This window comes from Microplitis mediator, chromosome 6 (assembly GCF_029852145.1).
Source record: "Microplitis mediator isolate UGA2020A chromosome 6, iyMicMedi2.1, whole genome shotgun sequence".
Taxonomy (NCBI): Eukaryota; Metazoa; Arthropoda; class Insecta; order Hymenoptera; family Braconidae; genus Microplitis; species Microplitis mediator.
In genome coordinates this window covers 15,873,163-15,901,015 of record NC_079974.1, presented here as the reverse complement: position 1 = coordinate 15,901,015, position 27,853 = coordinate 15,873,163, and the positions used below count along the sequence as shown (strand labels likewise).

The window sequence follows — 27,853 nt, the reverse complement described above, 5'->3', positions numbered from 1 at the left end:
TTGAAATAAACATTTATTTTTAGCTGACTAATTATCGCTAAATGTAAATGAAAATATGTAATGAGAAAACTCGTTTGTCATATGATTATATAAATATTAATATATAAAATAAATGTATTAAAAATTCTTGAGTTTAAGCGCCGTTTTGTCAGTAGTCCAACTCAGAGTTTCAGCCAGCGGGATCTGTACTGTCCATCGGAGTCTAACCTTGCGCGTTGATGTAAAGTAAAATGATGAAAAACAGACGTAGTAATTTTTATAAATTGAAAAAAAATTATTAATGAGTTTATGTATAATTTATTAGGATAATTGTGATATGAATAATTTGTAAATCAATTGATATTTGGTTAATTTATATGTTGTAATTGAAAACATAAACAATACAACTCAGTACGATGATGTATCTTTTAAATATGTAATAGAAAAGAAGGGTAAAATATCATCTTTGAAAGAAAAATATATGATAGTATTAATAAAAAAATTAAATACAAATTTTAAAATAAAGCATGAGTACGATCAACGACTAAGTGATTCGTGATTGCTTTTAATTCATCGTTTGAAACGTTAAAATAAACACCACGTGACTGAGCGTCATCCAAAAGATTCTGCCACATATCATTGATCTGTAATAAAATATAAAAAATAAATCAACTAATTTTTCATTATCAACTATTAAATAACTTCAAAACATGAGTATTAGAGCTGTTGACTGTGGATACTCTAAGTACATTGATTGGAATAATAATATTTTTTATATTCTTTATAAGTAAATCTAAGGGCCAGTTTTTCAAACCGGGATTAAATTATTATTGCTGGTATATCTATATAATATTCATGTATTCATTGCATATTTTTAAAAAATGGATGGCACTGTCTGAGAATACTCTCAAGTTAAATCAAAAACAAAAAAAACTAAACAATATTACTCTTTACAATCGTCTCAATGAAAGCTTGAGATTTTTTCCCACCATTATTCTTTCCCCTCTATTACAATATTCTGAAAAAGATATACTGCGCACGTGCAAATCTAAATATTGTGGCAGAAGAGAAATAATTATGGTAGGGCAAAATCCCAAATTTTCTATGAGACGACTACGATATTAAAAATAATATAGAGTTTAAATTTAATTAAATATTCTTACTCTGAATGTGCTAAAGTTGCCACAGAGTATTAAACTGTGTTTCGCTCGCGTTAAACTAACACAGAGTCGATTAGGATCTTTTACAAAACCAATCCCGTTGGATCTGACGCAAGACATAATTATGACATCGCATTCTGACCCCTGAAAACTGTCTACTGTATTAACTTCAATTTTATTCGGTTTAACAGCATCAACTTTTTTTTCCTTGTTTTCATTTTTATCTTCTTTTCCTTTTTTATCATCACAATCACCAGCTTTATCACCAGTATTTTCTTTGTCCAAATCATCGTTTTTTTTATCCAGACCATCATTACTCTCAGTACCTTTCTTCTGTAATATTTTCTTTTTTTCACTACATTAAAATACAATAATTATTTATCAGAACAAATTATTAACAATAAAAAAAAAAAAAAACCCAACATTCAAATTAACTTACGGTGGATTTAATAATTGATTTATTAATTTACGTTGCTTTTGATAAGGAGTAATAACACCAATACTGATTTCTTTGTCTGACTTTATTAATTTTCTTTTTTCCAATAGCACCTTAACTAAATTAGCTACCAATACTGCTTCAATTGGATTTGAATGCCCGTCAGAATCTTGACAGTATGAGTGATTAAATACTTTGTAATTACAAAAGTTTAATGGTGCGACAGAGGCTGCATTTTTTATAGCGCCTTTGTAGAAATAATTATTAGGCCATTGGGAAATAGCATCAACCATACGATATTGGGTGTCCAATATCACTATCGGTTTTGTTGATTCACTTTCAAAGACTTTTTGAGCTCTTCCAAAAAGTGATTCATCATATCCGTATTCTTTTGCTTTCTACAATATTTAATAAATGAGTATTTAAATCTATGATAATATTGCTAATTGATAGAAAAGGGGCAAAATGATCCTTGAAATAAAACGGCCCCTATTATTATTTTTGGACAGGATACTTAAGGTAACAGACACAATTAGTGACCGGGTACAAATTACTGATACTTTATTTTATTTTATTATTCACTTTTCTTTAAAAAATTTTTTAAATTAAAAATAATGTTTTTGTTAAATCGAAAAAATTAAACTTTTAAAATTTTTTTTAAAGAGACTCATTTTGCCCCACAATTAACATTTATGTATGAGTTTTATTGATACTAAATATTTATTTGGGAGCTAAAAAAGTGTATAATTAAAAAAAAATATTCAAAATATTGACATTTTCTGCTGGAGGGATTCATTCAGCCCCCCACCCTTTCTCTACTATAATTTATAATAAATACCTGCGACAGTATAGTCGGAGGCAGTTGTTGGGGATCTCCGACTAAAATCAATCTGTTAATATCAAACATTAAAGGCACTAATGTTAATAATTCTGTAGCCTGTGCAGCTTCGTCTATTATACAAAACGGTATTTTCAATTTGTTCTTTCTAAAAATAAATTTTTTATAAGCAAATTAAATTTTTAATAAAACCTAAAAATTATATAGGCAATAAAATAGTACCCAAATACTGCTTTCATTCGATAGCTTGTGTAACAAGATGTTAAAGTGCAAGCAATAATATTTGCAGATACAAGAAGTGTTTCTTCAATAGTTTGTTCTCTGCCATATCCAAGTCTCTGTTATAAAATAAATTCATTAATTAATATTAAAATATCTTTAATAATAATAATAATAATAATAATAATAAATTGTAAAGTATTATTTACGCTTTTTCTGAGATTCAGTAACGATACTTTTTTAACAGATTTATGAATCTTGTCTTCACGACCAACTCGCACAATATTAAATGGAATGTTTTGATCTGTATAAAAAAAAAAAATTATAAATAAAATATAATATAAGTCAAATTAATTCAAAATTACCTTCCATATCCGGTTGTATATCTAATAATCTCATCACTAATTCATCTATTGCTTTATTTGAAGGAGCGCATACTAAAATTCTTTCTGTATTTCTTCTACTTAATGTAGATGCAATAATATTTTTAATTACTGTTGATTTACCAGTACCCGGAGGTCCTTGAATTAAACATATACCAGGAGTACTGTTTTCAACTGTAGTTACAACTCTTGATATAATTTCTAACTGTTTTGAATTAAGAACTTCCTATAAATATAAAAAATGAAATTTTAAGTCTAATAAAAACATGAAATTTTAAGTCTAATAAAAATATGTCATTCGTATGATATTAAATATCAAGTACCTTTGTTACAATTGGAACCGTGTTGAGTGTTGGTGAGATTCTATAAGAATCAATATTTGGTTTTAAAATTGACTCAATCAGAGGTGATTGAAGAATATAGTCTAGTGAATCAATTTGAGTTAAATACGACAAAATCCATGTGACGGTAGTAAATTTCAAACTACCTGACAATTCAAATTGAGAACAAGACTTTGTTATCAAAATATAAGTCAAGGTAGTCTGCGAACAATATCTATCTAAATATAAAATTTATTTTTAAGTAAAAATTCAACCAATCGTAAAATATAAAGGAAAAAAAAATACTGAAGAGAAAGAGAAAGGGCTACATGACTAAATATCACATGATATTATGTAGTGTGATATTTAGTCGTGACACTAGAGATAGAGTACGTGGAAGGTCCAGATTGTTTAGAAAGAGACAAGAAATTTTATGATAAATAATTGAACGGAAAGAAAGAAGACAAGGAAAGAGAGAGACATAATGAATTTAAATGATAAGAGAATTAAATAAAATGTAAAAATACAAAAAAATAGTAATGAATTTTGAAATTTAAAATTCTTACTTCCGCTCCTATCAACTTCTTCTATGTACGCAAAATGTTGATTTGTTTTATCTGGATGTTCAATGATTACTAAATCCCCGCGACTTGGATATTTATCTTCAAGTTTATTTAAACGAGGCACTGTTGCAGTTATTTTGAATTGAGTAATTTTACGAGATGAATCATTGCTATCAAGTAGTAAATGTTTACATGAATTTTCTTTGACAGTGGCTGTGATAGTTTGCGGTTCTCTGGAATATTTAATAGTAAATAAAAAAAAAAATTAAATAAAATTTCAAATAAATGATATATTAAAATAACTTTTTTTTCTTCGCTTCCTCAATAATGTCATCACGTAACGTAGGCCAAAATTCACTTATCAAAAACGGTAAGTAAATTTTCTGGTATTCAGCGTAAGTTGAATACAATAATTTTGTAGGATTCATTTCTATGGAATCAATAATTGGAGGCGGAACATCTTTATACTGATTATCAAAAGCCCATGACGGATTCCATTGAAAAATTTGATGAAAAAATTCTCTGCGTACATTTTTACTAGAAGTTTCTTGTAATCTGATTTATTGGACGCACCCACATAAAAAAAGAAATTAATTTTATTAAAAATAATTATAAAAAATCAACAACTTTATTTAATTTATAAATAACTTTACCTGGATCTATCGGTCCAAACGCTTCGGAAGGAAGTATGCGAGTACTCAGAATAATCATCGATTGACAATGCGTTAAATTGCACAAAATCGTCATCGTCGAAATACATTTTCTTGAAATAAACTGATAAAGAAAAAAACAGTTTAATTATCTGTCATAATAAAATAAAAATTTATGAAGTTAACTTTTATTAATTTTAAAATAATTAAAAACAAACAAATACACTTATTGTAACTGTAATAAGAACAAAGTGTTGTAAAATGTCGACATTGAAATATCGATTATTGATAACCAATGCCAATGTCAATCTAACCAAAGAAGAAAATTAAATTAAATTTAAATATTAATTTTAAAAATAAACCATTTACCTCGCTATTGTTTTTAAAATATTGATAGATAAAATTATCAATTAATTTGTGACAGTATTCATTTAAACAAATTAATATAAATTTAAGAACTAATTAATTGAAATATAATTAATACTTGTATTGAATTTAAAAACAAATGAAGAGTGAATACAATGGAGATTAAGCTCAGGAATAAAATGGTGGGGGTATGAGAAATTAAAGTTAACTCCAAAAATAAAAATTCCTTTTAAGGAACTATATTTGAAAAAAAAAAAACTTTGTCCCTATAATGGTGATATTAATGAAAGTTAATTTATTTTATAATATAATTAATACGGTCTTGTAATAAATATGTTTTTATGTAAATAAGTTTCTTTAAATATGAATAAATATGAAGATAGCAGATATGAGACAATTTATAAATTTTAAATATAAATAAATAAATTAATGATCCTAAAGTTAGCAGACAATTAAAAATTTTGGAATTTTTTTTTCAACAATTTAATTAAAAAAAAAAAACTAAAAATATGCACATGTAGAAAATTAAAAAAAACTATAGGTGCAATTTTTTTTTAAATTTACTGTTTGTAAAAAAATCCTAAAATCGTTAGACGTCGACTAACTTCAGCATCATAATAAATTAGGGCCAAATCTAAAAACCGAGTTTACATTATTATTGCTGGTATATCTATATATTATTAATGGGTACTAGGAATATTAATTTAAGTACGAATAAAAATAAACACGGTTTTAAAAACTGGCCCTTAATCAAAACAATGAAATTAAGAAAAATGCGCGTACTGACTTTAATTTTCTAAATACGCAGTATTTGATTTTTTTATTCTTACATCTTATTTATTTATTTAAAAATTTTAAAAATTTCTAATTGTCAGCTACATTCATACTCATTCTTTTAAATAAATTAATAATACTCATAATTATAAACATTAAGTCGATAATAAAATAAAATTTTTTAAACTCCGATTTTAATTGCAGGTCTTCTCAAAATCTTTTGTATGCATATTTACAAAAACTTTTTTCTATTAATTTGTAATTTGTTTAAAAATTTAAATAATTATCAGACATTTGTTATTTTCAGTATTACTAAAAACATTCAAAATTTTTACAAGTTTGAATGTAGCAGATATAAGACAATTTATAAATTTTAATTAAATAAATTAATTAATAAAAATAATGAAATGAAAAAAAAACGCGTACTGATTTTTTAATTATCTAATGACTTCTAATTTCTATTCCACTTACCTTTCAATTACATAAATTTTTTTAATTTTTATTCCACTTACACTGTATTTATTTATTTTTTAATTCAAAAAATTGTCACTTGTCAGTTACATTCACTCATAAATTTTTATAATGAAAGGATTAAAAAATTTCGAAATTGAAATTTTTATTATAAAAATTTATAGATAATAAAATCGAAAATTATTTATAAATTATACGTACTTGCAATTAGAATAACGTACAAATCGTTGATTGATAATTAAAGTAAAACTTGTATTGAATGCTTGTGGCATTCAAAAAACGTCTGATTGAATTTTAATAGTTAACTACAAGACCTAGAGCTGTGTCGTATTACGGATGATGTAATGCTGTGAGTAAACAATTCAAGTATGTGTACATAAAAAAAATTTTGATATTTAACACCGGGGTTCACATTAACGATACGCGCGCTGTAATAATACAACCAATCGGAGTCATTATTTTAATTCGAATTATATTCAATCCTAGACATTAAATATTTATAAATAATCTTTACATGATTGTATATTAGATTTTAAAAAATTACTATTGTGTTTTTTATTAACTCAGATTTTTATTTGGTTTATTTTTAGTTTTATCATTTAATCGACTTCAGTCACTAAATATAAAAATATTGAAAAGAAAAAAATACTAGGAATAAAACATTGATGTATAGATGAAGAAATTTTTAATTTTTATTTTATCTTAATGTAAGCGTGATAATAAATGTAAATATTTTGCACTAAAGAAATTTTCTGTGAAAAATCTGGTCTCTGAAAGTATTTTCTTTTACAAAGAATCTTAGAGTCACGATCATTGATAAACGAATCTAAAGAATGATATGTATTAGTAAAATATATAAAGAAAAAACATTATTTATAAGAAATGGAATGTTCAGAAAATTAAATGATTAGACTAATTTTATTATTCTAAAGATTATGGTCAATTGTCAGTACATGAGCAGGTGAAATAATTAAAAAAATTTATTGTTTTTTTTTTTATATTTTCATCTCCCTATAATATATAGGGTAAAACCGATCAATAACCCAGGGCCAATTGACTGATCCACACAATATATAGATCAGTTAATTTACATCTTAATAATTCAGATGTTATTATTACAATTATTAATTGTAAATAAACATTTGACAAAACTGATAATGACATTGTAAAAATGAATTATAATTTGAAAAATCTTATTATTGTATCTATATATATTATTTTCATTATTGAAATATTCATAATTGTTGATAAAATTATCATTCGTGCCTTTGAGAATAATATTTTTCATTATTTGTACGTTTTTTTTTTCTGGAATATCATAATAAAGACCACGTGATTCTGCGTCATTTAATAAATTTTGCCACATTTTATTACGCTGAAATTTAAAAAAATTAATTAATAATAAATATTTTTAGTTTTACTTAATTTGCAATAATTCAAACTTAGTTGTAAAAATCGAATAAAATAAATTCTCTCACCCTAAATGTACGGAAATTTCCACAAAGTATCAAAGTGTGTTTAGCTCGAGTCAGACTTACGTTCAATCGGTTTGGATCTTTAACAAACCCAATACCTTTACTTTTAACACATGACATAATAATGATGTCGCACTCAGAACCTTGAAAGCTGTCCACTGTATTTATCTCGATTTTATTATTTTCACTACAAATAATAATTATAATTATCTGGCTAGGAAAGAAAATCAAAAACATTTAAATAATAACTTACTTTTGTAAATGTTTCATTAATAATGTGCGCTGTTGTTGGTACGGTGTAATTATACCAATACTCATTTCTTTGTTTGTTTTTGGATAGTTTATTACTTCATCATTTTTCAATATACGAACTAATTGTAAAACAAGTTTTGCTTCATTTTCATTCGACTCACCATTAAAAGATTGTGAATATGAATGATTAAGAACTCTGTAATTGTGAAAATTTGATGATCCTACAGAAGCAGCATTTTTTATCGCTCCTTTGTAAAAATACTGATTCGGCCACTGAGAAATTGCTTCAACCATTCGATACTGGGTATCCAACATTACAACAGGATTATCAAAGTAAATATCATTTTCGCTTTCAAATATTTTTTGAGCTCTGGCAAAAAGCGATTGATTGTACCCATAATCTTTCACTTTCTAAAACAGTAAATAAATAAATATTTAAATAGTATACAATATTTTTTTATTGTAAATCTTTTGTAAATATTACGGATGTTCGAATAGAATCGATGAATCGAATCGGATGTAACTATTCGATTTAAAATTCAAATCGAATAATTCGAATTTTTTAAAAATTTACAACTTTTTGAATTATCCGAAAGTTTTTGAATTATTTGTAACTTTTCTGATCAGCTTTAAAATATTAAATTTTTATTTAATGGAGAGCATAGTTTTTAAAATAACAAAAAATAATTTTTTCGTAGATTCGTGTCTGAGCTCTATTTACCTCTGACAAAAATTTGAGTTATTGAAAAAAATATTACAATTTATGTCGTTCAAAAAAAACTTTTCGAATTATTCGTAAATTTTCGAATAATTCGAGACTATGTGAGTAAATCGTAAAGTTTCGAATTATTCGTTCCAAAGTTCGAATCGTACAGTTCAATTCGATTCAATACGAATAATTAGTAAGTTCGAACTATTCGCACACTCCTAGTAAATACCTGCGATAAAACAGTTGGAGGCAACTGTTGAGGATCTCCGACTAAAATTAATTTATTTATATTTAACATTAAAGGCACTAATGTAAGTAATTCTGTCGCTTGAGCAGCTTCGTCTACAATGCAAAACGAAAACCCTCCAGACCTAGAAATAATAATTTTTTTTTATTAACTATTTCACATAGTTTATTTATTTTCAAAATATTTCTTTTACTTAAACACAGATTTCATATGAAAATTCGTATAACATGACGTTAAAGTACATGCTATAATGTTTGCAGATACTAGAATAGATTCTTCAATGGTTTTATCCCCATTATTTATGTTAAATAAGTGTTGCTACAAAAATAAAACGATAATTAATATATTATAAACTGTGATTTAAAATAATTGTAAGTTGGATACTAAAATAATATTCACATTCTTTCGAATCGATTTGAGATTTGATAAGGATACACATTTAACTTTTTCATCTATTCTGTCGATACAGCCTATCCGAACAATTTCGAAAGGAATGCCTTGTGCTACATATAGAAAAAAAAATTAATTACTATCAGATTATGGTCAATTTAATGATAATAAAATATTTAAATTATTTTACACTACCTTTCATCTGTGATTGTATTTCCAATAATCTAATAACTATTCCATCGACCGCTTTATTTGAAGGAGCACAGACTAAAATTCTTGCTGTTTTTCTTCTACTCAATGTAGATGCAATAATATTTTTAATTACTGTTGATTTTCCAGTGCCTGGAGGTCCTTGTATCAAACCTATACGAGTTTTTATATATTCAACTGTACTCACAACTCTGGACATTATTTCCCATTGTTTCAAATTAAGAGTTTCCTAAAAATAAATATCTAATATAGACGATATTTTAAATTGTCTTTTATACTGTACCATACTATATTTTTATAATTACCTGCATTGAAACTTAAAGTTTTAATATTTTAATTCAGTCGAAACGAGACAAATTTAAGATAAAAAAAAATGTATAGGGCTAAAATGAAATTATGTACCAACCGTTTTGTGCTTTAAGGGGATACGCTACCGGACCTCTTTCTCACACTCAGAAAAATAAACGGGACTATCTTTGTTGCACTCGTTAAGTAAATGAGAATTTTAAAACAATTTTTCTCGGAGACGAATTAGAATTTTTGAAAATACAAAATTTTTAGCCCTCTGTTAAGGTTTTGAAAAACGCTAAAGACTCTCTATTTTAGGTTTCTAGTGTTTGTCCGTAAATTAAATTGAATTGAAAATCGGTTACCGTTACCCTTTGAGAAAAAAACTAATGATGTTTAATCCGCAAAATTACATTAGTTTAAAATTGGCTTGTGTCGACTGATTAAACATTAAAATTCATAGTTCTGATGTACACGGAAAGAATAAGATGGTACTGGCTACAATCCCGGATTATACTCAGTAACATCCGACGTAAAAAAAAAATTCAGATAGTACCCAGTATAATCTAGATTATACTAAGTATTGTGAAAAAAAATCTGAAAAATGGTTGACCCTGTGGCCATCTCCAAAACTTCCCGCTGTTTCAAGCTCAGAGAACTCGAAAACATCACTACTTATTGGTACTTAAGAAAAGGTTGAACCGAAAAAACATACATTTCGCTGAAAAAAAGTAATTTTTGCCCGACGATATCTTTGGAACAAATCAACTAATTTAGACGTGATTGGCAGCAATCAAAAGGGCTCATCAAGACTTAGAACTGATTATATTTTGAAGCAAGTCGGGCAAGTAGTTTCTGAGTTATATGAAAAAAACCTAAAAAAAAAACAATTTTATTTTTATTTTTCGTATAACTCGTAAAGTACTCAGCCGATTGATTTCAAAATCTAACCAGCTCTCTAAGTCTTGGGAGCTCTTTCCCATCCCAAAAATATCGTAGGGCATAAATAGTATATTACATACCTAGGCCAGTAAAATAAGAAAAGTCTCAGAGCACATGTAATTGTTGGCCGAGGCGAAGCCGAGGCTGACAAACATGTGGTCTGTGGCTTTCTTTTTTACTGGCCAAGGTGCGTATACTATTTTTCTGCTCGACGATGCCGGAAAGTCGCAACTTCGTTTGGGGCAGCGGCCCGAAAGTTGCCACTTTCCGGCCGGAGGGCAGAAAAAGTATACACACACACACGCGAGCGTCCACTCGGAAATAGTCAAAATAGCTTCCTAGGACCTCAGAACGAAACCAATAACTTCCCTTTTTTTGAATATTTTCACAGCGGGAAGTTTAAAAATTAAACACCGATAGATCACATAGTACAATGATTAAATACAAATTACTTACTCCAGTTACTGTAGAAATATTTTCGATTGCCGTACACAAAGTATATGGTTCAAATTTTGGTTGTAAAATTGCGTTAATCAGCGGCGAATTGGAAATATTGTCTAGCACATCAATAAGTGCTAAAGTAGATAAAATCGATGTCAAAGTTGTTAATGACAATGGACCAGACAACGATAATTTTGGATCGTACTTTGTTATTAATGCATAAGTAAATGTAGTCGTCAATTTTCGTTTGTCTAAGTATAACGAGCAACAATAATTTTATTTTGGAAAATTTATACGGAATAGAATAAATATTTCAAAGTAATTGAGTAAACGATTCTCACCTCCTCTCTTCTCAACTTCTTCGACATATGCTAGTTGATGAGATATTCCATATTTAATAATAACCAAATTACCACGACTTGGATACTCATCGCCAAGTTTATCCGCATATGAACACGTTATTATCCATTGAAATCGAATAGTGTTTGATGTACATCGAGATGAAGTCCTAGTTGCACATCCTGTGACATATTTGTTACATCTAAAATATTTCAACAACAAATTAGTAAATTAAATAATATCATATACTCATATATTAAGTAATTATCATACTGAAGATAGTCCATATCTTCTGCAATGTCACGTTTTAATGAATGCCAAAATTCATTTATCAAAAGAGGAAACATTATTTTTTGATATTCTTCTAAGGTTGAATACTTTAATGCTACTGGAGTCATTCTTATTAAATCAATTGTAGCTGGTGGTGTATTTTTATACTGATTGTCAAAAATCCATGAAGGATTCCAATCAAAAATTGTACGGAAAAATTCATAGTAGTATTGAGTATGAGGTTCATAGCAGTATTGACTATGAGATTTATAGTCGTATTTAGTACGAGGTTTTGTATCAAACGAACTGTTATCAGAGTTACTTTATTTGATTTTCCATGAAAATAAAAATATTCAATAAATAAAATTGCATAAAATTATTTTATGTAAAAATGAAAATAATCGTAAGTATGCAAAAGTAAATTCCATTTATTTTAGATAGTAAAAATACGAAGTACTTATTAATTGATTTTTGAATAAATTCACTTTAAGTCAGAAAAATTTTTTACAAGCTAAAATAAATGGGGCCTTACTTTTGCATAATTAAAACCAGTTTACCTTTTAGTTATTGATTTAGTAACTCGCCATAGAACCTAAATTTGAATTTTAGAAAGTAAAAAATAAATATTAATATAGAATCTGATTTATTATAATTTGACAATCTAAGTAAAATTCTCTCGTCTAGAAGTTAAAAGTACCTTAAAGTATACTTTTAAAAAACTTTCTGAGAGCTATTCTGCTTAGAAGTTAATTTACTGTCAGCTGTTTATCACGGTATCAAGGCCCTATTGTTTCTAAGACTGCGATAATATAAAGTATAAAAAAATTTAATTTTATTCTAACATTTAAATATTTCAACTTATTTAAAAAAAACATTCGGATAAACAATTAATAAAAGTAAAATGATTACATATCCATAATATAACATGAGCGTTCGAGGTGTGCACTTTTGGATTTTCCAAATTTTTTTAAATTATTATTCTATTAGCTTGTTTTAAAAATTTTAAGAAAAAAAGTAAATTGTACTCAATACACTACTCTTTGAAATGAGTTATTAAAAAATAATATTTTAAAATAAGTATTGTCATAAATAATACTCACGAAGACCACAGTTATCAAAAACTCAAAAAACATTTTAAATGAAACTCAAATGCTGAAAATGAAATATTTTGATGTTTTAACTACGCCTCACTTTATTGCGTAATAAAACGATAGTTGAATTTATATATATATATAAAGCCTCGTGGTTACTCCATACATGCATGATAAGCTGAATCATAAAATTCTGGGATTCCCTTTTAAAATGCGCGCGCTTTTCAAAACAAATAAAAATAATAATCGCAATTTCAGTTTATTGAGCGATTGAAGTGTGCAGTTTTGGATTTTTCAATATTTTTTATATATTATTTTAATTCAATCAGCAAAATAAGTATAAAAATAATAATTATATTTATTAACGATACAATTTCATTATAAATTTATAAATGAATTTTGTTATCTGAAAGTTATAAAAATATTTTTTAAAGTTTTCAAATTTCGATTTGGCTGAATCCAAGGAGCATTGCTGGAACAGTATCACCTTCTTTAATTTCTTTACGTTCATCAGTACGTCCGGGTAAAATTAACAAAGCATTTGCATTTTTACAACTGAGTAATTTACTGCTTATTTGATTACCCGTACTATGAGCTACTGGAATTTTATCCGGATCCGTCCATTGTAATATAACTCGAGCGTATTCTGGTCGAAGATCCAGTTTGTAAGAGGAAGTAAGCTACAAAAAAAAAAATAAATAAATAAATGAAACAAAATATTTATTATTTAAGGTGTAAACGCCCCATTACCCGGTCACTTTTCATTGGAGTGCAATTAAATCATTTATATATGTATATATTGTTATATATAATTTTATATAATTACATATTGTTATATCTAATTATATATGGATTATATATAATTGGATATGAAGTGCATGTAATTATATATAATCATATAATTTTTTATACCCAGATTACTCGATCAACACATAGCCCTTTATTCACTCAAAGACAATATCAATTGAACTATTATAAGTTTACTGATTTGGAGAACAATTTATAAAATATATTACATCATTTAATTTTTACAAATTTAAAATATGAGTGCATTCCGAAATGTGCTGCAAGTAGCTGTAACGTAGCGCAGCGCTGCAGCTCAACAAATTTAATTAAGGGGAAGGGGGTTTTAAAATTATTTAAAAAAAATTTTTTTTTTAATTTTTTTTCTGAATGAACAATATGTCAAGAATATTGTGTACAAATTTTAAATCAATCCGAGTAAAACTAACGGAGTTACAGCGTTTCAAATGACCGGCCGGTATACCTAATTTTTATACCTGCCCGGCCTGCCCCTACATACCCCTAGTAGAAATCAGCTGCAATTTTCTTTGTTCTTCCAAATCCCTTTCTCGGGCTGTGTGTCTTTCAAAGGATGTAAACTGATGACTCAATTTAAGTATCAAAATTCATATTCTTTGATTGATAGTTTATTTCAAATTTTCACGAATAAACATTACTTCTTCACATAAATCAACAGGTAACTACGAAGAGTTTTTTTTTGTTTTTCATTTTTTTCTATTTTTTAATAACAAATTAACCGCGATTTTTTGAGCTAAAATCGCGTTCTTCACTTCCAAGTGCTGCAAAAAATAAAAAAAAAAAAATAAAAAAAAAAAAACTCTTCGTGGTTACCTCGAGAAATACATCAACTTTAAAATGCATATCAATTTTTTTTTTCCGATGATCCGGTTACGAGTTATAATGTTCACCGCAAAACGACTTTTTTTCGAGGCGCCTCCGGAGATTCAACGTCACCAGCTTATTAATCAATATTTTTCGTTGAAAATTTTTTCTGATATTCTTTAAAAGTTATACAATAATATGTGATTAAGTTTAATGAAATTATATTACTCATCTCGCCGGAAAAAAATCACAAAAATATGCTTTTTTTTCGCCTTTAAAACCCTACCCCCCCCCTTAATGTAACGGGGCTGTTAGGCCCACCTCCGTTTGACGGGAGGCCGATACCTCGCCCTTTTGGGCATACTCGCGCTGCGTGGTCCCTATTTATATAATCAACTCCACCATATATTATAAAAGCGAAATATGAACATAAGCTCACATTAGCTTACCCATTAGGTATGCACCACATGTGGGTGCCTCACCAACAGCCACCACGAGTCCGACCTCATTTGGACCCAAAACACTCCTCCCATCTCAGGAAATAGAGAGACTCTGGTCGAAGTGGGGCTGCAGCTCAACAGTAGACCGTGCAACGTAGTATTTTTGTGCAAAACACTTGCGTGTTTTTTTTTTTTTTTATATTTTAAATATTTCTATCATATTCTGCCGCCATTTTATTTTGATTTACGATGTTTAATTTTTCTCCCATTTCTAATAAGTTATTTTTCAAATATTTAAATTACCGCGCAAGTAATAAGAATAATTAATAAGGGTGCATTCCGAAATACGCTACGCTATAGCTGCTCGCAGCACACTTCGTAATGCACCCATAATTATATCAATTGCAGACTAAGTGCAATTTGGAAAACAGTCACTTAATTTAAATTTATAATACATTATAAAATACTTTGACTCGTCATATTCTATTACACTAAGATTCACAAATAATTATTTATCACTGATAGTTTTTATACTGAAAATTATAAAAACATTAATCGGTTAAAGTGAGCGACTATTAGTATCTATCGGGTTTAGGGTCTTTTACCTTATTATCAATAAAAAAAAACTTACCCGAGTTTGAACAATCGTCGGCTTTGAATAATTACCAGACAATCTATTAATCAATGGAATAGCAAAAAGATGTGCAGTCACTGTTGCTGAAACAGGATTGCCTGGTAAACAAACGATATATTTATTCATATTATTATAAACACAAGTCGCAAATGTCGTCGGCTTGCCGGGTTTCATATTAACTCTTCCAAAATGTATTTTAGCATTAAAAACTTTTGTTAAAATTGGTTTCAACAAATCACGGTCGCCCATTGACACAGAGCCTGTTGTTATAAGGACATCAACTCGTTCAAAAGCATCACGCATAACATTTATCATTATACTTTCTCTATAAAATAATAATTATAAATAATTAAAATAATCTTAAGCGCAAACTATTTACAAAAATATTTTATATATCTTACTCATCACGCGCTATTCCTAAATCAGTAGCATCGTAACCGTACTCTTTAAGTAACATCATAAGAGTAATTTTATTACTATCATAGACATAACCAGGTTTAAGAGTTTCTCCAGCTGTTTGTAATTCATTTCCAGTTGATAAAATTCCAATTACCGGAACTTTGGTAACTTTAACTTTAGAATATCCGCAGCTAGCAAGAATTCCTAATTCTGCAGCTCCAATTCTAGTAAATTTACGTAACACTAATTCATCTTTTTGTACATCGCTACCAATTGGTCTGATGTCTTGTCCTTCTATTGGTCCGACCATAATTTCTATTTCTGTTTCTTCACCAAACTCATTTTTTGTGACAAGTCTGGTATCTTCTACTTGAACGACAGCAGTCGCTTCATCTGGTACTGGTGCGCCAGTATTTATTCTTACACAGAAACCGTTACTCAGTTTCACTAAACCTGGCTGCATTTTTATCAATAAAATTAAAATTTTCATTTGTAAATGATTAATCATTGATCATTAATCAATAAATCTTACCGTATGCCCAGCTTCCAATCCACCTAATACTTGTCTCAGACCTTCACCATCACTGGCAATAACTGCGTATCCATCTTTAATAGACGCAGGAAAAGGTGGTAAATTACAAAGAGATAAAATGTCTTGGCTTAAAATTCTTCCGTGACATTTCCATAATTCGAGTGTTTCAGTTTCATTATTCCAATTAAAATTATTAAATATTTCTGATACTTCTTCCATTGAAATCATTGGCCATGGAGATTTTCGAAGACGATTTGCAACATTTTCTACTTGAAACTTTTTTAAAAGTCGTAAATTAAACTTTTGTTTAATTATTTTAATTTTTATTTACACGGAATTATTCTTGTTGGAAATTTTATGGTGTCATGGTCATGCTGGACCATGTTGGCCAGCTGAATGCATGCAAAAATTACTATGCCCACAGTAGAATTTACAATGGATACAGTAATTTGTAGCCAAAGTAATTTTTCCGTGTGTTCATTTCAATTTCTGCAGGTGGCCAACATGGTCCGGTTTTACTATGACACCATAGCATTTCAAATAAGAATAATTTCGTCGTCTACTTACTGAATCATTTGAATATTTTTCATGTGGGCACTCGTGTTTAAATATCCCACGCTGGACTTCTTCATGTGTTTTAATTACATTAAATTTATTATTTAAAATTAAATCAACGGCATGTGGAATTGTTGATGCAATAGCATTTAAATTTTCTTTAGCAGCTTTTGGCGACCCGGGAAGATTTATAATGAGTGTTTCTTTGCGAATGCCGCAAACGGCTCTACATATCAAATAGTAATAATTATTTTTATATTAATTTATTACTTATGACTTAATTACCTTGACAATACAGCCAGTGGAGTAATTTTCAAACTAGCGTTTAACATAGCAATTGAAAGTCCTGGAGCTTCTTTTTCAATAATTTTTTTAGTAGCTTCAGGTGTATTATCTCTTGCTGAAAAACCTGTTCCGCCGGTTGTTAAAATAACATTCATTTTCATTTTATCTGCCCATTGCTTCAATATTTTCTGAATAAAAATAAAAAATATATCAATCGTTTATAAGTTTTCGAATCTACGTAACTCATTAGAAAATTAGAATAGAGTTTACGAAAAATTTTTGTTAGTAATGTCAGTTTTATTCAAAAATTAGCATTAGCTAAATTTAGTAATGGCGCAATAATATTAAAATTCGAAAACTATTATAATCCAAGCGGCGCAAAAACAAAATTGTTGACTTTTTGTTACATTTAGGGCGACGATTCGTCATCATGTAACCAATTGTTGACTTAAATTTAGCAACAAATCAACAATTTTGTTTTTTTGTCACTTGGGAATTTTCTTTGCTTCCCAAGTAGCACAGAGACAACTTTAAGATATCATAAAGATGTCGTTTAAAAGGATAAGACGAATTTTTTTTTGTCTCACAGCCTAGTTTTTTTTTTTGTATAAATGAGACATACAGATGTTGGTCCTAGGAGTCATAGGAAATTTGTCTTCTTTCTTTCGTCCCAAAAAAATCATTCCGATTAAAAAATCGTTTAGATGACATTTGTCATTTAATTTCTGTCATCACTTGTTGGTGTCAAGTCTTTTATGTAGATATTTTTTCGGTGATATAAATTTATGATCGCTTTGTCAATATTTTGGTGCCTTATAGATCGATAGGTCATAACTGCTATCTTATAAATGTCACAAAGCCAAGTGTACTACTTGAGTTCTCATTAGAAAAATTAAAAATTTTTAAGCATGAGCACATTGACGTCTATCAAAAATTTAATTTTTTAAAATCAAACTGAAACTGAAAACTCTTTTTTTATTAGAATTTCCAATTTTTTAAGCGAGAAATGGAAAAAAAATATTTTAATTTTTGAGTTTAAACATTTTCGTGTCATTCCTACATTTAGCTCGAGCTGGAACTAGAGTATTTTTGCATGAATCCATTCAATTCTCAGTCAGATTAGCTTTTGAAAAAAAAAAATTCTAAAGCCCAAAAAAATTATGAATTATTAATTTTTATTGAAAAATTTTATATACCATTATTTTATCTTCATTGTCCGATACTATTTTATATTCTAAAATTTGTCCTCTTAAAGGAAATCCAGGATCATTATCAGTACCTTCAATTAGAGTTTTTAACGTCAATCCACTTTTATCTTTAGCAGGATCATCAGCACACGTATCGCTTACTATAAAATACAAGTAAAATAATTTATTATTGCCAATAATAAATAAATAAGTAAGAATACATAACGGTATTAACCTCAAATACATAATATTTTATAAAACTAACATTGAAAAATAAATAAAACTAGAGCGAATAAATTTAAATATAAAATTTTTAAGTTTACTTGTCAAAATTCCAAATGTTATGGCCATCGTTACTCTGATTCTTTTATCTCGCCGTATATATTATATTGATGTTGATACTTATTTTCTTAGATTCTTAATGAGCAGTTGATCACTAAGCTTGTGATACTAAATATCATCAAGCATCTTACGTAAAGATATAATATGTCATTATCTTACATACATTCTTTACTTGGGATTAAATGTTTTTATGATACTGAAAGTAGCATGCATCAGAATTTTTTTAATTTTTATCAACAAATTACTTGTAAATAAAATATTATTTTTATAATATACACAAAAAGTTTTTGATGTGCAATGTTTGAAAGGTTTTTCTATAAATATTTTATTTCTTTATTTAAAAGAAATACATTTTTTATAATGTCTGCTACTTTCAGTATCATATATTTTTATGGGTAGATTAATGCTAAAGATAATTAAAACTAAAGTTACAAGTGTAGTAAATAATAAAAAAAATGTTTTAATTGATTATAATAAACATATTTATTGAAAAATTATTTGTAAATATTAAACGTTGCGGAAATAATAAAATAACAATCACCACAGACGTGTAACGAAATGCGAAAAACACTTCGCTGATATATATTATTAATAACATTTATTAGAGAAGACAAATGTTAATTTAAAAATTTTAAGTCTAGCTAATTCGTTATATAATAATAATTATAATTAATATTATTTCATTTTATTTATAATTATAATTGGATGGAAGATTGTGCGCTTTGTCTGCAACGTTAATAATCGACTAAGCCTCTGAAAAAAAAACATTAAATTATGATTAAAATATAAAGATTTTTTGCTTAAATTAATAAATTGGTATTTGTGCATAAGGCGGCTCTACATATTTTTTATAAGCAACTATGAGGTCTATACTGCAAAAAATTGCGAGTGAATTCGGAGTGATTACGAATTTTATTAAAATCAGAATTCACTTCGATTCGGAATTTTAATATTGAAATAAATTCCTTTTAGAAGTGAATTTTACTCCAAGGGGATGAAATTAAAAAAACAGTTATCCGTTCCACATTTAATCCGGATTCAATCAGCTTTCACTCCGCAAATTTTTTACAGTGTAGTTAAAAATTTCGAAAAAAAAAAATGTATTAAATCCAACGAAAATAAGCAATTTAATTACAATTATTTTGACAAGAAAATTTTTGTCAAAGATATTTTTGACAGGCTACGCAATTATCAGTATTGTATATATCACTTGATAAATTTAATTAGCATGTATGTAACAACTGATTGATAATGAATTGATCCTTTTATCCTGAGTATACTGATGAACTCAGTAAGGCTGCCTTTATTCAATGGCAATTAATAAATTATAATTTTTAATTGAAAATCATCTAATTATATGAATTGAGAAACATAAGTCATGAGCGGGAGTTTTAAAAATTTGTGAAACCGTAAAGCTGCCGAAATACCGATTAATTAATAGTATATTGTGTGACAAAGATTGAAACAAACGATTTCAGACCAGGGTGAAATTGGCTGCCATCACCCGCAGTCTGAAATCTTGTTTCATTCTGAGTTACCCACTAGATTTTTCATGATTACTTGCATGGGAACTTAAAGTTTCGATGCTGGTATCATGAAAAGTAACTTATTATTTACCGACTACTACGCGGACTTAAAGAACGCGGTGAACCATCTCGGTAACGTCTTCTTGATTCCTGTCTACCAGAATCTCTATCACGCCTACTAGAATCTCGATCTCGGTCTCGATCTCTATCCCTTTCTCTGTCTCTATCTCGATCTCGTTCCCTTTCTCTGTCAATATCATTTTTCACGTCACGTGAGTCGCGATCTCTTCGATCTCGACGGCTAGATGAATGTCTAGGACTACGACCAGGACTCGGTGATCGAGAAATAGACGATCGTGAATCAGTACTATGGCCTTCGTAACGATGTCTCCTTTCCCTTTGTCTGTGTGACAAAAATAAATAAATAAGTTAATAATTTATCTAGATTATTTTTCATAAATATAAATATAAATAAAACAATTAATTAATTAATAAACGTAACACACTTTCTACGAAGCTTCAAAGACATTTCTCTAATTTCGTCTTCGCGATCCTGTCGTTGTTGCTCCATTTTTTCAATTCGTGCTTGCTCGGCTTTTTTATCTGCTCTAACTGTTAAAAAATAAATATTTTCTACATTCAAATAAAATAATTTTTTTCTCTTTTTTTTTATTAAATAAATAAACTCACATTGACGATTTAGTAGAGTTTGCATTTTTCTCTTAAGCCGCTCTTGAGGTGTAATTTTCACCGACTGAAATATCAAAAGAACTTGAGCAAAATAATTAATTGAACAATTAACTATTTCAAGATAATTTAAATCATCGTTTCATTCAACAAGTAATTTAAATAAATCTATTTGTTGACTGAATTTTTAAACTTATTACTAATTTAAATATATTTAATTAAACTAGGTCTTATTAATAATTTTTTTTTTGGTCTGTTCAATTGTTATATATAATAAATAAAATAAAAATAAATGTTATTCGGTACTGAACAAATGGTTCGATGGTATTTGTCTACCGATAAATTTTTTTTTTTATTTTAATATTAAATTCAAAAAAGCGTTACGGTTCTTACTGACTTTGTGTCCGCCACCAGAATTTGTACTTAGCCCTGCTTTTGGCTTGTTTCTGTAATTTTAAATGTTGTTATTAAAACCAGCTTACATTTCATTCATTTATTGACTAAATCATGAAGTTCAGTCTCAGACAGTGCCCCCACTTTTTAAATATTTTAAATGGCTTTCAACTGTCATAAGCGTATCAAAATTTCATTAATTAATTAAAAAAAAATCAAAGCATTAATTGAAAAAAGGACAACGTTGTCGTAATTTCGCCGAAATATAGAATTTAAAAAAAAATTACTTATAGCTGTTATCAATTAGGAGCTAAACAAAATTTGTTGAATAGATTTTAGTCTACAAAATTTGATAATTTGAATTATAAAATTGACATGAAGATTTTACTGAAATTTATTTAACAAATTTCGTTTAACTCCCAATTGATATCAACTGTAAGTCATTTTTTTTTAAATCTATATACACTTATGACAGATAAAAGTCATTGAAAATTTTTAAAAAGTGTGGGGACAGGGGGCAGAAACTGTCTGAGAATGCTTTTAAAGTAAATACCCAATTATTGACTCTATAATTTATATATGATTATTAATACCAATAATAAATAAATTTTTTCAATACATTCTCTTATTTGAAGTTTGTAATAAATATGAAAAAATGTTCTATTATTACTCATCAAATGTACCAAGTATTGCCATGACGTAAAATTTGTATTGAATAATTAGTTTTTGAAAATTTAATTTCTTTATGATAGTGAAAGTAACAGACACCGAGCGCTTTTTTTCAAATGTGTGCTATTTTCAGTTTCATTTTATATAAAAATAATAAATTAAAATAAAGTGTTAATAATTGGGTCTTGCATCTTAATGCTAATTAATTAATACTTACGTGTTTGTGTTAATACTTGGAGGTTTTATTGTCGTATTATGTGAATTTTTATCTTCATTATCTGATAATTCGAGTTCTAAACTAGAAGACTTTCCTCGACGACCATAGTACCTTAAAAAAAATATAACTTTGATTAAAAAATGAACATATAAATTTGTAAAATAGTATCGAAGCTATTTTGTACCTTGGCAGTGTAGACGTTTTATTCTCCACACTTTTAGATCTTTTACCGACACTATTACGACTCTTGGACCTTGATCTAGATCTTACTGGTGATTTTGTTCTTGATCTAGTCCTCGACTTTGACTTAGAATGCCGCACTTTGCGGTGATTACCTGGTGAACGAGAGTGTGACTTTGATTTAGATCTTGAGCATGAGTATTTACTCGAGGATGAAGTTCTCGATCTACGTCCACGTGATCGTGATCGAGAACGCGATCGAGAATTAGATCGCGATCGCGAAGTACTTGAACTTCTACGATGTCTGCTTCGATCATGACGTAAACGACTTCGTGATCTTGTTCTTCTTCTGGGTCTAGATCGTTGTCTTCTTGGTCTAAAGAAATAAAATTTTATTTTAATTTAAATTTGATCAAGTCATCCAATAAAATTTAAGTGATAAATATATACCGAGATCGAGAAACACTTGGTCGTTTATCCCGCGATCTATAAAATCGAGTAGATCTATTTCTAGATCTCGAACGACTTCTTGATCTAGACTTGACAGTTCTTCGACTAATAGTTCTCTCATTAAAAGTCGGACTGTCTGATCCTTTTCGTCTCAGATGCGAGTAATTTATTTTTTTAGTACTCGACGATGTTACTTGCGAAGAACTACCGTGAGTTTCTTCTTCACCGCCAAAACTAGTTATGTAAGTAATCTGTCCGGCATTCGGAGGAGAAATTGATCGCGAGCGTGATTTAGATGATGATTTCCTATAGGGGTTATATTCTGGGCTTTCACGAGCTGCATAGCTACCAAACAAATGATAATTAATTTTAAATTAATACATTGCTGTTTTTAATAATTATAATTATTATTGATTATTACCTAGGTGGACTCATAACACGTCCAATCATTTTTTTTTCTCTAAACGCTCGACGTTCTCGTCGCGATCTTCTTCCCGAGTACATTGCTTTTTCTTCTTCCTGCTTACGTGCCTGTCTTAAAGATTCAGCTTCTTCAAAATCTTGCGTTAAAAAACTAAAATAGTCAGCACCAATTAAACCATATTTTTGAGCAACTTGATTCATCTCGTGGGCCTGAGACGGTTCGATTTGTGATACATCCACACAAATATCTATACAAGTATAATTAAAATAAAATTGTATATTAATAATAGTACACTGTGTGAAGAGAAATGATGTAAAGGCTGGTATCATACAAAATAATATTTTATATAGGAGTGTGCGAATAGTTCGAACTCACAAATTATTCGTATCGAATCGAATCGAATAATTCGTAAGTTTTTGAATTATTGGTAAATTCTTGAATAATTTGAAAATTTACAAATAATTCAAAAATTTTCTTTTTAACGGCTTAATATTGTAATATTTTTCCCGATAATTAAAATTTTCATCAGAGGTAAATAGAGCTCAGACATAAATCTACAAAAACATTATTTTTGATTACTTTAAAAACTAAACTCTTCATTAAATATAAATAAAATATTTGAAAGCTGATCATAAAAGTTACAAATAATTCTAAAATTGACAAATAATTTGATAAGTTACAAATTATTCGATTCGATTCGAACCTGATTCGCACGCTCCTAATTTTATATCGCTGCCATACATTATTTTTTGAATTTTTTAAAGCCTAAAGTCAGTCGAAACGACAAAATTTAAGACTAATAGCACATGAACAAATTCAATTGTAAATTTAATTGTTTACAATTATTTTGACGTTTACTGTAAATAAATATACATACAGTGTAAAAAATTTTTTATAACATGTAAAAAAAAAATAAAAAATAATGATATTGAACACGTAAAATCGTATTGGCCTGAAATTGACTTATTCCGACTGACTAAACAGGCATCAAAACTCGTAATTTAAATTTATGTCGAATAAATATGAGGCAAAATACCTAAATCAATATCACTATCTTCATCATCAGCTTTTTCTTCAGTAGAATTCAAATCTGGTTTAGTTGTTTCTTGTATTGGTTCATCCGTCTCATAATTATAACCAATAGCAGCGTTATTACTTGATTTTTTTTTATCTTTTATAAACTCTGGTTTCGTTGACGAGCCAAATTGTTCCTCCAAATGAATTTGATGTAAAAATTTTTCTTCAGTAACTAAAATCAATTTATATTTGTTACGTTATTTACAGTTGGAGTAATTGTTTTGTAATTACATTACTCATCAGTTTGAGTTAAATGGAAACAAGAAAAAAAGTGTCAAAAATAGACTGATAGTAGAGAAGAGACATAAGACCCATTGTTATGGAATTGAGTAACATTTAATTGAATAATTAAATTAAATTACCCCCTAAGAATTCATTTTGAACAATTATACGATATCTCTCATAGTTAATATGTCTATCTTCACTCGTTAACGGTATGTCGATGTCAACAGAGTTAGGTGGCTCTGGTATCCAGTCGAGATGTGCTCTGACATCAAACCTATCAATCAAATTGTCATCATGTCCCTGCCATGGCATCCTATTAATAAAAATAACTTTTATTATTTTTTATTTGTTAATAGTTTCAAAATATATATGTTGTTGAAATATTTATATTTATTTTGATCGGTACTTATAATTTGAAAATAAGTAAAAGCACATCCGATTCAAATCTATAAAAAATGTGTTTATTGGTGATATTTCGCTGGTTTCATGTACCAGCATCTTCATATGTTTGATATTACGGCGAAAATATTGGTCTTGTAAAAAAAGCTTTAAAACAAAAGTTGTAGGAAATTTAATTTTATAAAAAAAAATGTCTCTTATGTTTTTTTTTATACGACCAATATTTTCACCGCAATTCCAAAATTAAGATTCATAATGATAATGATTCAAATTTTTGATAATTATGAAAATTTTAATTTTTAAATTACGGCTTTCTTATTAGTCCTATGAAAAAATTATTAGACATTTTTTTCATAAAATTAAATTTCCTACAACTTTTGTATGAAAATTTTTTTTAACCCGTCAGCACTCCCGTGATTTTTAGTGTCTCGCTTTCGCGGCAGCGACATCCTATAAGTTGAGTAGTGTCCTATGAGCAAAATGCTCATAACGGGAGTGCTGACGGGTTAAACGATCAATATTTACAATATTTTAAAATATAAAGCAAAAATCTGGCTCTAAATATTACGACTTAATGATCTTCATAATTATATTAAAAACATTAATTATATAAAACCTAGCATATAATTATTATAAATTAATAAATAAATATTGTAGACTTGGTCTGAAGATGCTGATGAATGAAACCAGTGAAATATTACCAATAAACACATTTTCTTATCGATTTGGATCGGATGTGCCTTTGATAAGTCTCAAATTATTATTATTATTTACATATTGGCTGGACTGTCTCCAGCAGCAGCAATCGCCGCATCCAAATGAATTTTGCATGGCCTCCCATGTAATTGAAGAAATTGTGTTGGATCTGATTTCTAAAATAAATAATAAAAATTGAGTATAAAAATATTATGGGATTCAAAGTTTAATATAAAAAAAACTTACAATTTTTTCATAATAATCACGACGTCTTTCGGCACGTCGCCGATAATCAACAAGCATACCACGAATTTTTTTTTCTTGTTTTCGTGCTTCGTGCCACATCCTACCACCTGTTTTTTTAACTGAAAAACTCATTTTTTAACTTAATTTATTATTTAATTAACTATTATTATTATCACTAAAGTAAAAACTACTTAAATTCGCGTTATGGTAAAATTTAAATATATTAATTAAAAATAATTGTTATTATTAATAGTCATTGTCACAATATTTAAAAATTGTAATTAACTGCAATAAACTTTGTAGTTATTTTTCAATAAAAATTTTTTTTCATTTGCAATTCGAGACATTGCAATAACCATTGAGCATTGATACGTTTTTTTTTTCTGCTAACTTTACTGCGGTAATAAAGTTACGTTTTCATGGAAAACTACTTAAGGCAAAATCGTTACAAATATTTGCGAAATTTTCATGAACGCTTTATTGCTTTTTCATTTGCAAATACTATTTAAGCTCTTAAGGTACATAAACGTACTTAGAAATGCATCGTACTAGCAGCGCGCTATTTTGGCGCGAAATTTAAACACTTTAATTTCAGGCTCTGAAAATCGTTGGTGTCAACAATTATATTAATGCTGCGTTCAATATCGGCGATACACTAAAAATGATAAGGGATGATTTTGTAGCCCTTTAAATTCTCTTTAAAATGAAGTTATTAAACTATTTTTCGAATTTTTAATTTTAGCCAAAAAATCCATAAAAAAGTAAATCAATTTTTTTTCGACAATTTGATGACATTTCAAGAAGATAAAAATTCTTAACTTGAAAATTAAAATTCTATGGTAAATATCAGAGATACAGTAAAAATGACGAGGAATGATTTTGTAGTTCTTTGAATTTCCTATAAAATTAAGTACTTTGACTATTTTTCAAATTTTTAATTTTAGTTAAAAAATCCTTTAAAAGATGAATAAATTTTTTTTCTACTGAATTTGATGACATTTCGAAAGGTTAAAATTCTCAACTTAAAAATTAAAATTCTATGGTAAATATCCGGAATACACTAAAAATGATGAGAATTAATTTTTCAACCCTTCAAAATTTCCTACAAAATGGTGTCACGGCTAAATATCACAGTCATAATATCACACGACATAATATCATGTGATATTTTGACGTAATGCGATCTCAATGTTCAGGCCAGTGATATTTTGTCATGTGATATTTAGTTATGTAACCCTACTATGGAGACCATATACTCCATAAACCATATATAACCGTATATAGTCTCCATAAACCCTACAAAATAAGCCATTTTACCCATTTTTCGGATTTTAAGTCAACTTAAAAAATCGGCTAAATAGTAATTTCTTAATTTTCCTTGACGGTTTTTACTTCCATTATAAATTTAAAATTTCAACTAAACTTTTATACATAAAAAATATCTTAATAGAAAACTATAAACTTTTACTACAAGCTATCATTCAAATATAAGATATGTCCAAAATATCACTTTCAATTGGCAATTATTTAGAGTCTTTTCGTTGGATGCGTAACTCGTGAATTTTTTACTCTTAAACAATTTTTGAATAAATTTTGAAATTTTACTTTTTCAAATTTCGCGCATTTTATACTGTATCAATTACTCTTGATATTAAAAAAAATCTGCGGATTATTTACGCACAGGGGTAATTTAAATTAAAAAAAAAAAGGCGGCAAATATTTTTTTTATTCAAATTTTTTAATCTTTTTTTTTATTATTCACTATATCGTAATCAATAAATAGCAAAAAATTCTATTATGATTATAATGAAAATTTTTCGGTGAGCAAATATATATTTATATAGTTATTAA

General features: G+C 27.9%; 4 protein-coding genes across 8 annotated transcripts; all 4 read right to left on the bottom strand.

Annotated features, from left to right (window-relative positions):
* LOC130669800 (probable helicase senataxin) lies at positions 1–6,695 on the bottom strand. Of its 3 annotated transcripts, none has more exons than XM_057472874.1 (12): positions 6,361–6,695; positions 4,552–4,672; positions 4,202–4,453; positions 3,902–4,131; positions 3,339–3,574; positions 2,998–3,241; positions 2,842–2,936; positions 2,636–2,751; positions 2,414–2,561; positions 1,579–1,973; positions 1,143–1,494; positions 1–623 (listed from the first exon to the last, which is right to left on the bottom strand). In XM_057472874.1, exons 2-12 carry the CDS (start codon positions 4,656–4,658, stop codon positions 495–497), a joined length of 2,304 nt encoding a protein of 767 aa, XP_057328857.1. In that variant the 5' UTR covers positions 4,659–4,672; positions 6,361–6,695; the 3' UTR covers positions 1–494. The 3 variants fall into 3 exon arrangements, with proteins under 3 accessions (XP_057328857.1, XP_057328858.1, XP_057328856.1); XM_057472875.1 differs by lacking the exon at positions 6,361–6,695 and adding an exon at positions 6,160–6,268; XM_057472873.1 differs by lacking the exon at positions 6,361–6,695 and adding an exon at positions 4,918–5,069.
* A 473-nt stretch (positions 6,696–7,168) lies between these two features.
* On the bottom strand, positions 7,169–12,946 carry LOC130669799 (probable helicase senataxin). Of its 2 annotated transcripts, none has more exons than XM_057472871.1 (12): positions 12,823–12,946; positions 12,280–12,314; positions 11,726–12,043; positions 11,455–11,654; positions 11,129–11,364; positions 9,428–9,671; positions 9,242–9,345; positions 9,036–9,160; positions 8,825–8,966; positions 7,888–8,297; positions 7,638–7,821; positions 7,169–7,534 (listed from the first exon to the last, which is right to left on the bottom strand). In XM_057472871.1, the coding sequence occupies exons 1-12, from the start codon at positions 12,853–12,855 to the stop codon at positions 7,262–7,264; spliced, it is 2,304 nt and encodes a 767-aa protein (XP_057328854.1). In that variant the 5' UTR covers positions 12,856–12,946; the 3' UTR covers positions 7,169–7,261. The 2 variants fall into 2 exon arrangements, with proteins under 2 accessions (XP_057328854.1, XP_057328855.1); XM_057472872.1 differs by lacking the exon at positions 12,823–12,946 and adding an exon at positions 12,632–12,732.
* A 272-nt stretch (positions 12,947–13,218) lies between these two features.
* On the bottom strand, positions 13,219–18,948 carry LOC130669804 (gephyrin). Of its 2 annotated transcripts, none has more exons than XM_057472882.1 (8): positions 18,795–18,948; positions 18,481–18,632; positions 17,285–17,472; positions 17,012–17,225; positions 16,445–16,720; positions 15,915–16,369; positions 15,511–15,838; positions 13,219–13,493 (listed from the first exon to the last, which is right to left on the bottom strand). In XM_057472882.1, exons 1-8 carry the CDS (start codon positions 18,820–18,822, stop codon positions 13,251–13,253), a joined length of 1,884 nt encoding a protein of 627 aa, XP_057328865.1. In that variant the 5' UTR covers positions 18,823–18,948; the 3' UTR covers positions 13,219–13,250. The 2 variants fall into 2 exon arrangements, with proteins under 2 accessions (XP_057328865.1, XP_057328866.1); XM_057472883.1 differs by having other exon boundaries at positions 13,220–13,493; positions 18,707–18,862.
* A 323-nt stretch (positions 18,949–19,271) lies between these two features.
* LOC130669802 (CLK4-associating serine/arginine rich protein) lies at positions 19,272–26,375 on the bottom strand. Its single transcript, XM_057472876.1, has 13 exons — positions 26,003–26,375; positions 25,835–25,932; positions 24,799–24,974; positions 24,396–24,608; positions 23,357–23,606; positions 22,936–23,280; positions 22,490–22,861; positions 22,306–22,416; positions 21,424–21,472; positions 21,030–21,093; positions 20,846–20,951; positions 20,431–20,742; positions 19,272–19,566 (listed from the first exon to the last, which is right to left on the bottom strand). The coding sequence occupies exons 1-13, from the start codon at positions 26,132–26,134 to the stop codon at positions 19,548–19,550; spliced, it is 2,247 nt and encodes a 748-aa protein (XP_057328859.1). The 5' UTR covers positions 26,135–26,375; the 3' UTR covers positions 19,272–19,547.
* Positions 26,376–27,853: the final 1,478 nt, after the last annotated feature.

Excerpts from the sequence above, each read along its gene's own strand:
- LOC130669800 (XM_057472874.1), bottom strand. The coding sequence starts at position 4,658 with ATGTATTTCGACGATGACGATTTTGTGCAATTTAACGCATTGTCAATC. Across the intron at positions 4,132-4,201 it reads GAGGAAGCGAAGAAAAAAAA|AGAACCGCAAACTATCACAG; the intron begins GTTATTTTAATA and ends TAAATATTCCAG. Across the intron at positions 2,937-2,997 it reads TATACAACCGGATATGGAAG|ATCAAAACATTCCATTTAAT; the intron begins GTAATTTTGAAT and ends TTTTTTATACAG.
- LOC130669799 (XM_057472871.1), bottom strand. The coding sequence starts at position 12,855 with ATGTTTTTTGAGTTTTTGATAACTGTGGTCTTC. Across the intron at positions 12,044-12,279 it reads ACTAAATCAATAACTAAAAG|TAACTCTGATAACAGTTCGT; the intron begins GTAAACTGGTTT and ends AATCAAATAAAG. Across the intron at positions 7,822-7,887 it reads TTAATGAAACATTTACAAAA|TGAAAATAATAAAATCGAGA; the intron begins GTAAGTTATTAT and ends TATTATTTGTAG.
- LOC130669804 (XM_057472882.1), bottom strand. The coding sequence starts at position 18,822 with ATGGCCATAACATTTGGAATTTTGACAA. Across the intron at positions 18,633-18,794 it reads AACATTTGGAATTTTGACAA|TAAGCGATACGTGTGCTGAT; the intron begins GTAAACTTAAAA and ends TGTATTTTATAG. Across the intron at positions 15,839-15,914 it reads TTAGGAATAGCGCGTGATGA|AGAAAGTATAATGATAAATG; the intron begins GTAAGATATATA and ends ATTATTTTATAG.
- LOC130669802 (XM_057472876.1), bottom strand. The coding sequence starts at position 26,134 with ATGAGTTTTTCAGTTAAAAAAACAGGTGGTAGGATGTGGCACGAAGCA. Across the intron at positions 25,933-26,002 it reads GTGATTATTATGAAAAAATT|AAATCAGATCCAACACAATT; the intron begins GTAAGTTTTTTT and ends TATTTATTTTAG. Across the intron at positions 21,473-22,305 it reads CCAAGTATTAACACAAACAC|AAACAAGCCAAAAGCAGGGC; the intron begins GTAAGTATTAAT and ends TTAAAATTACAG.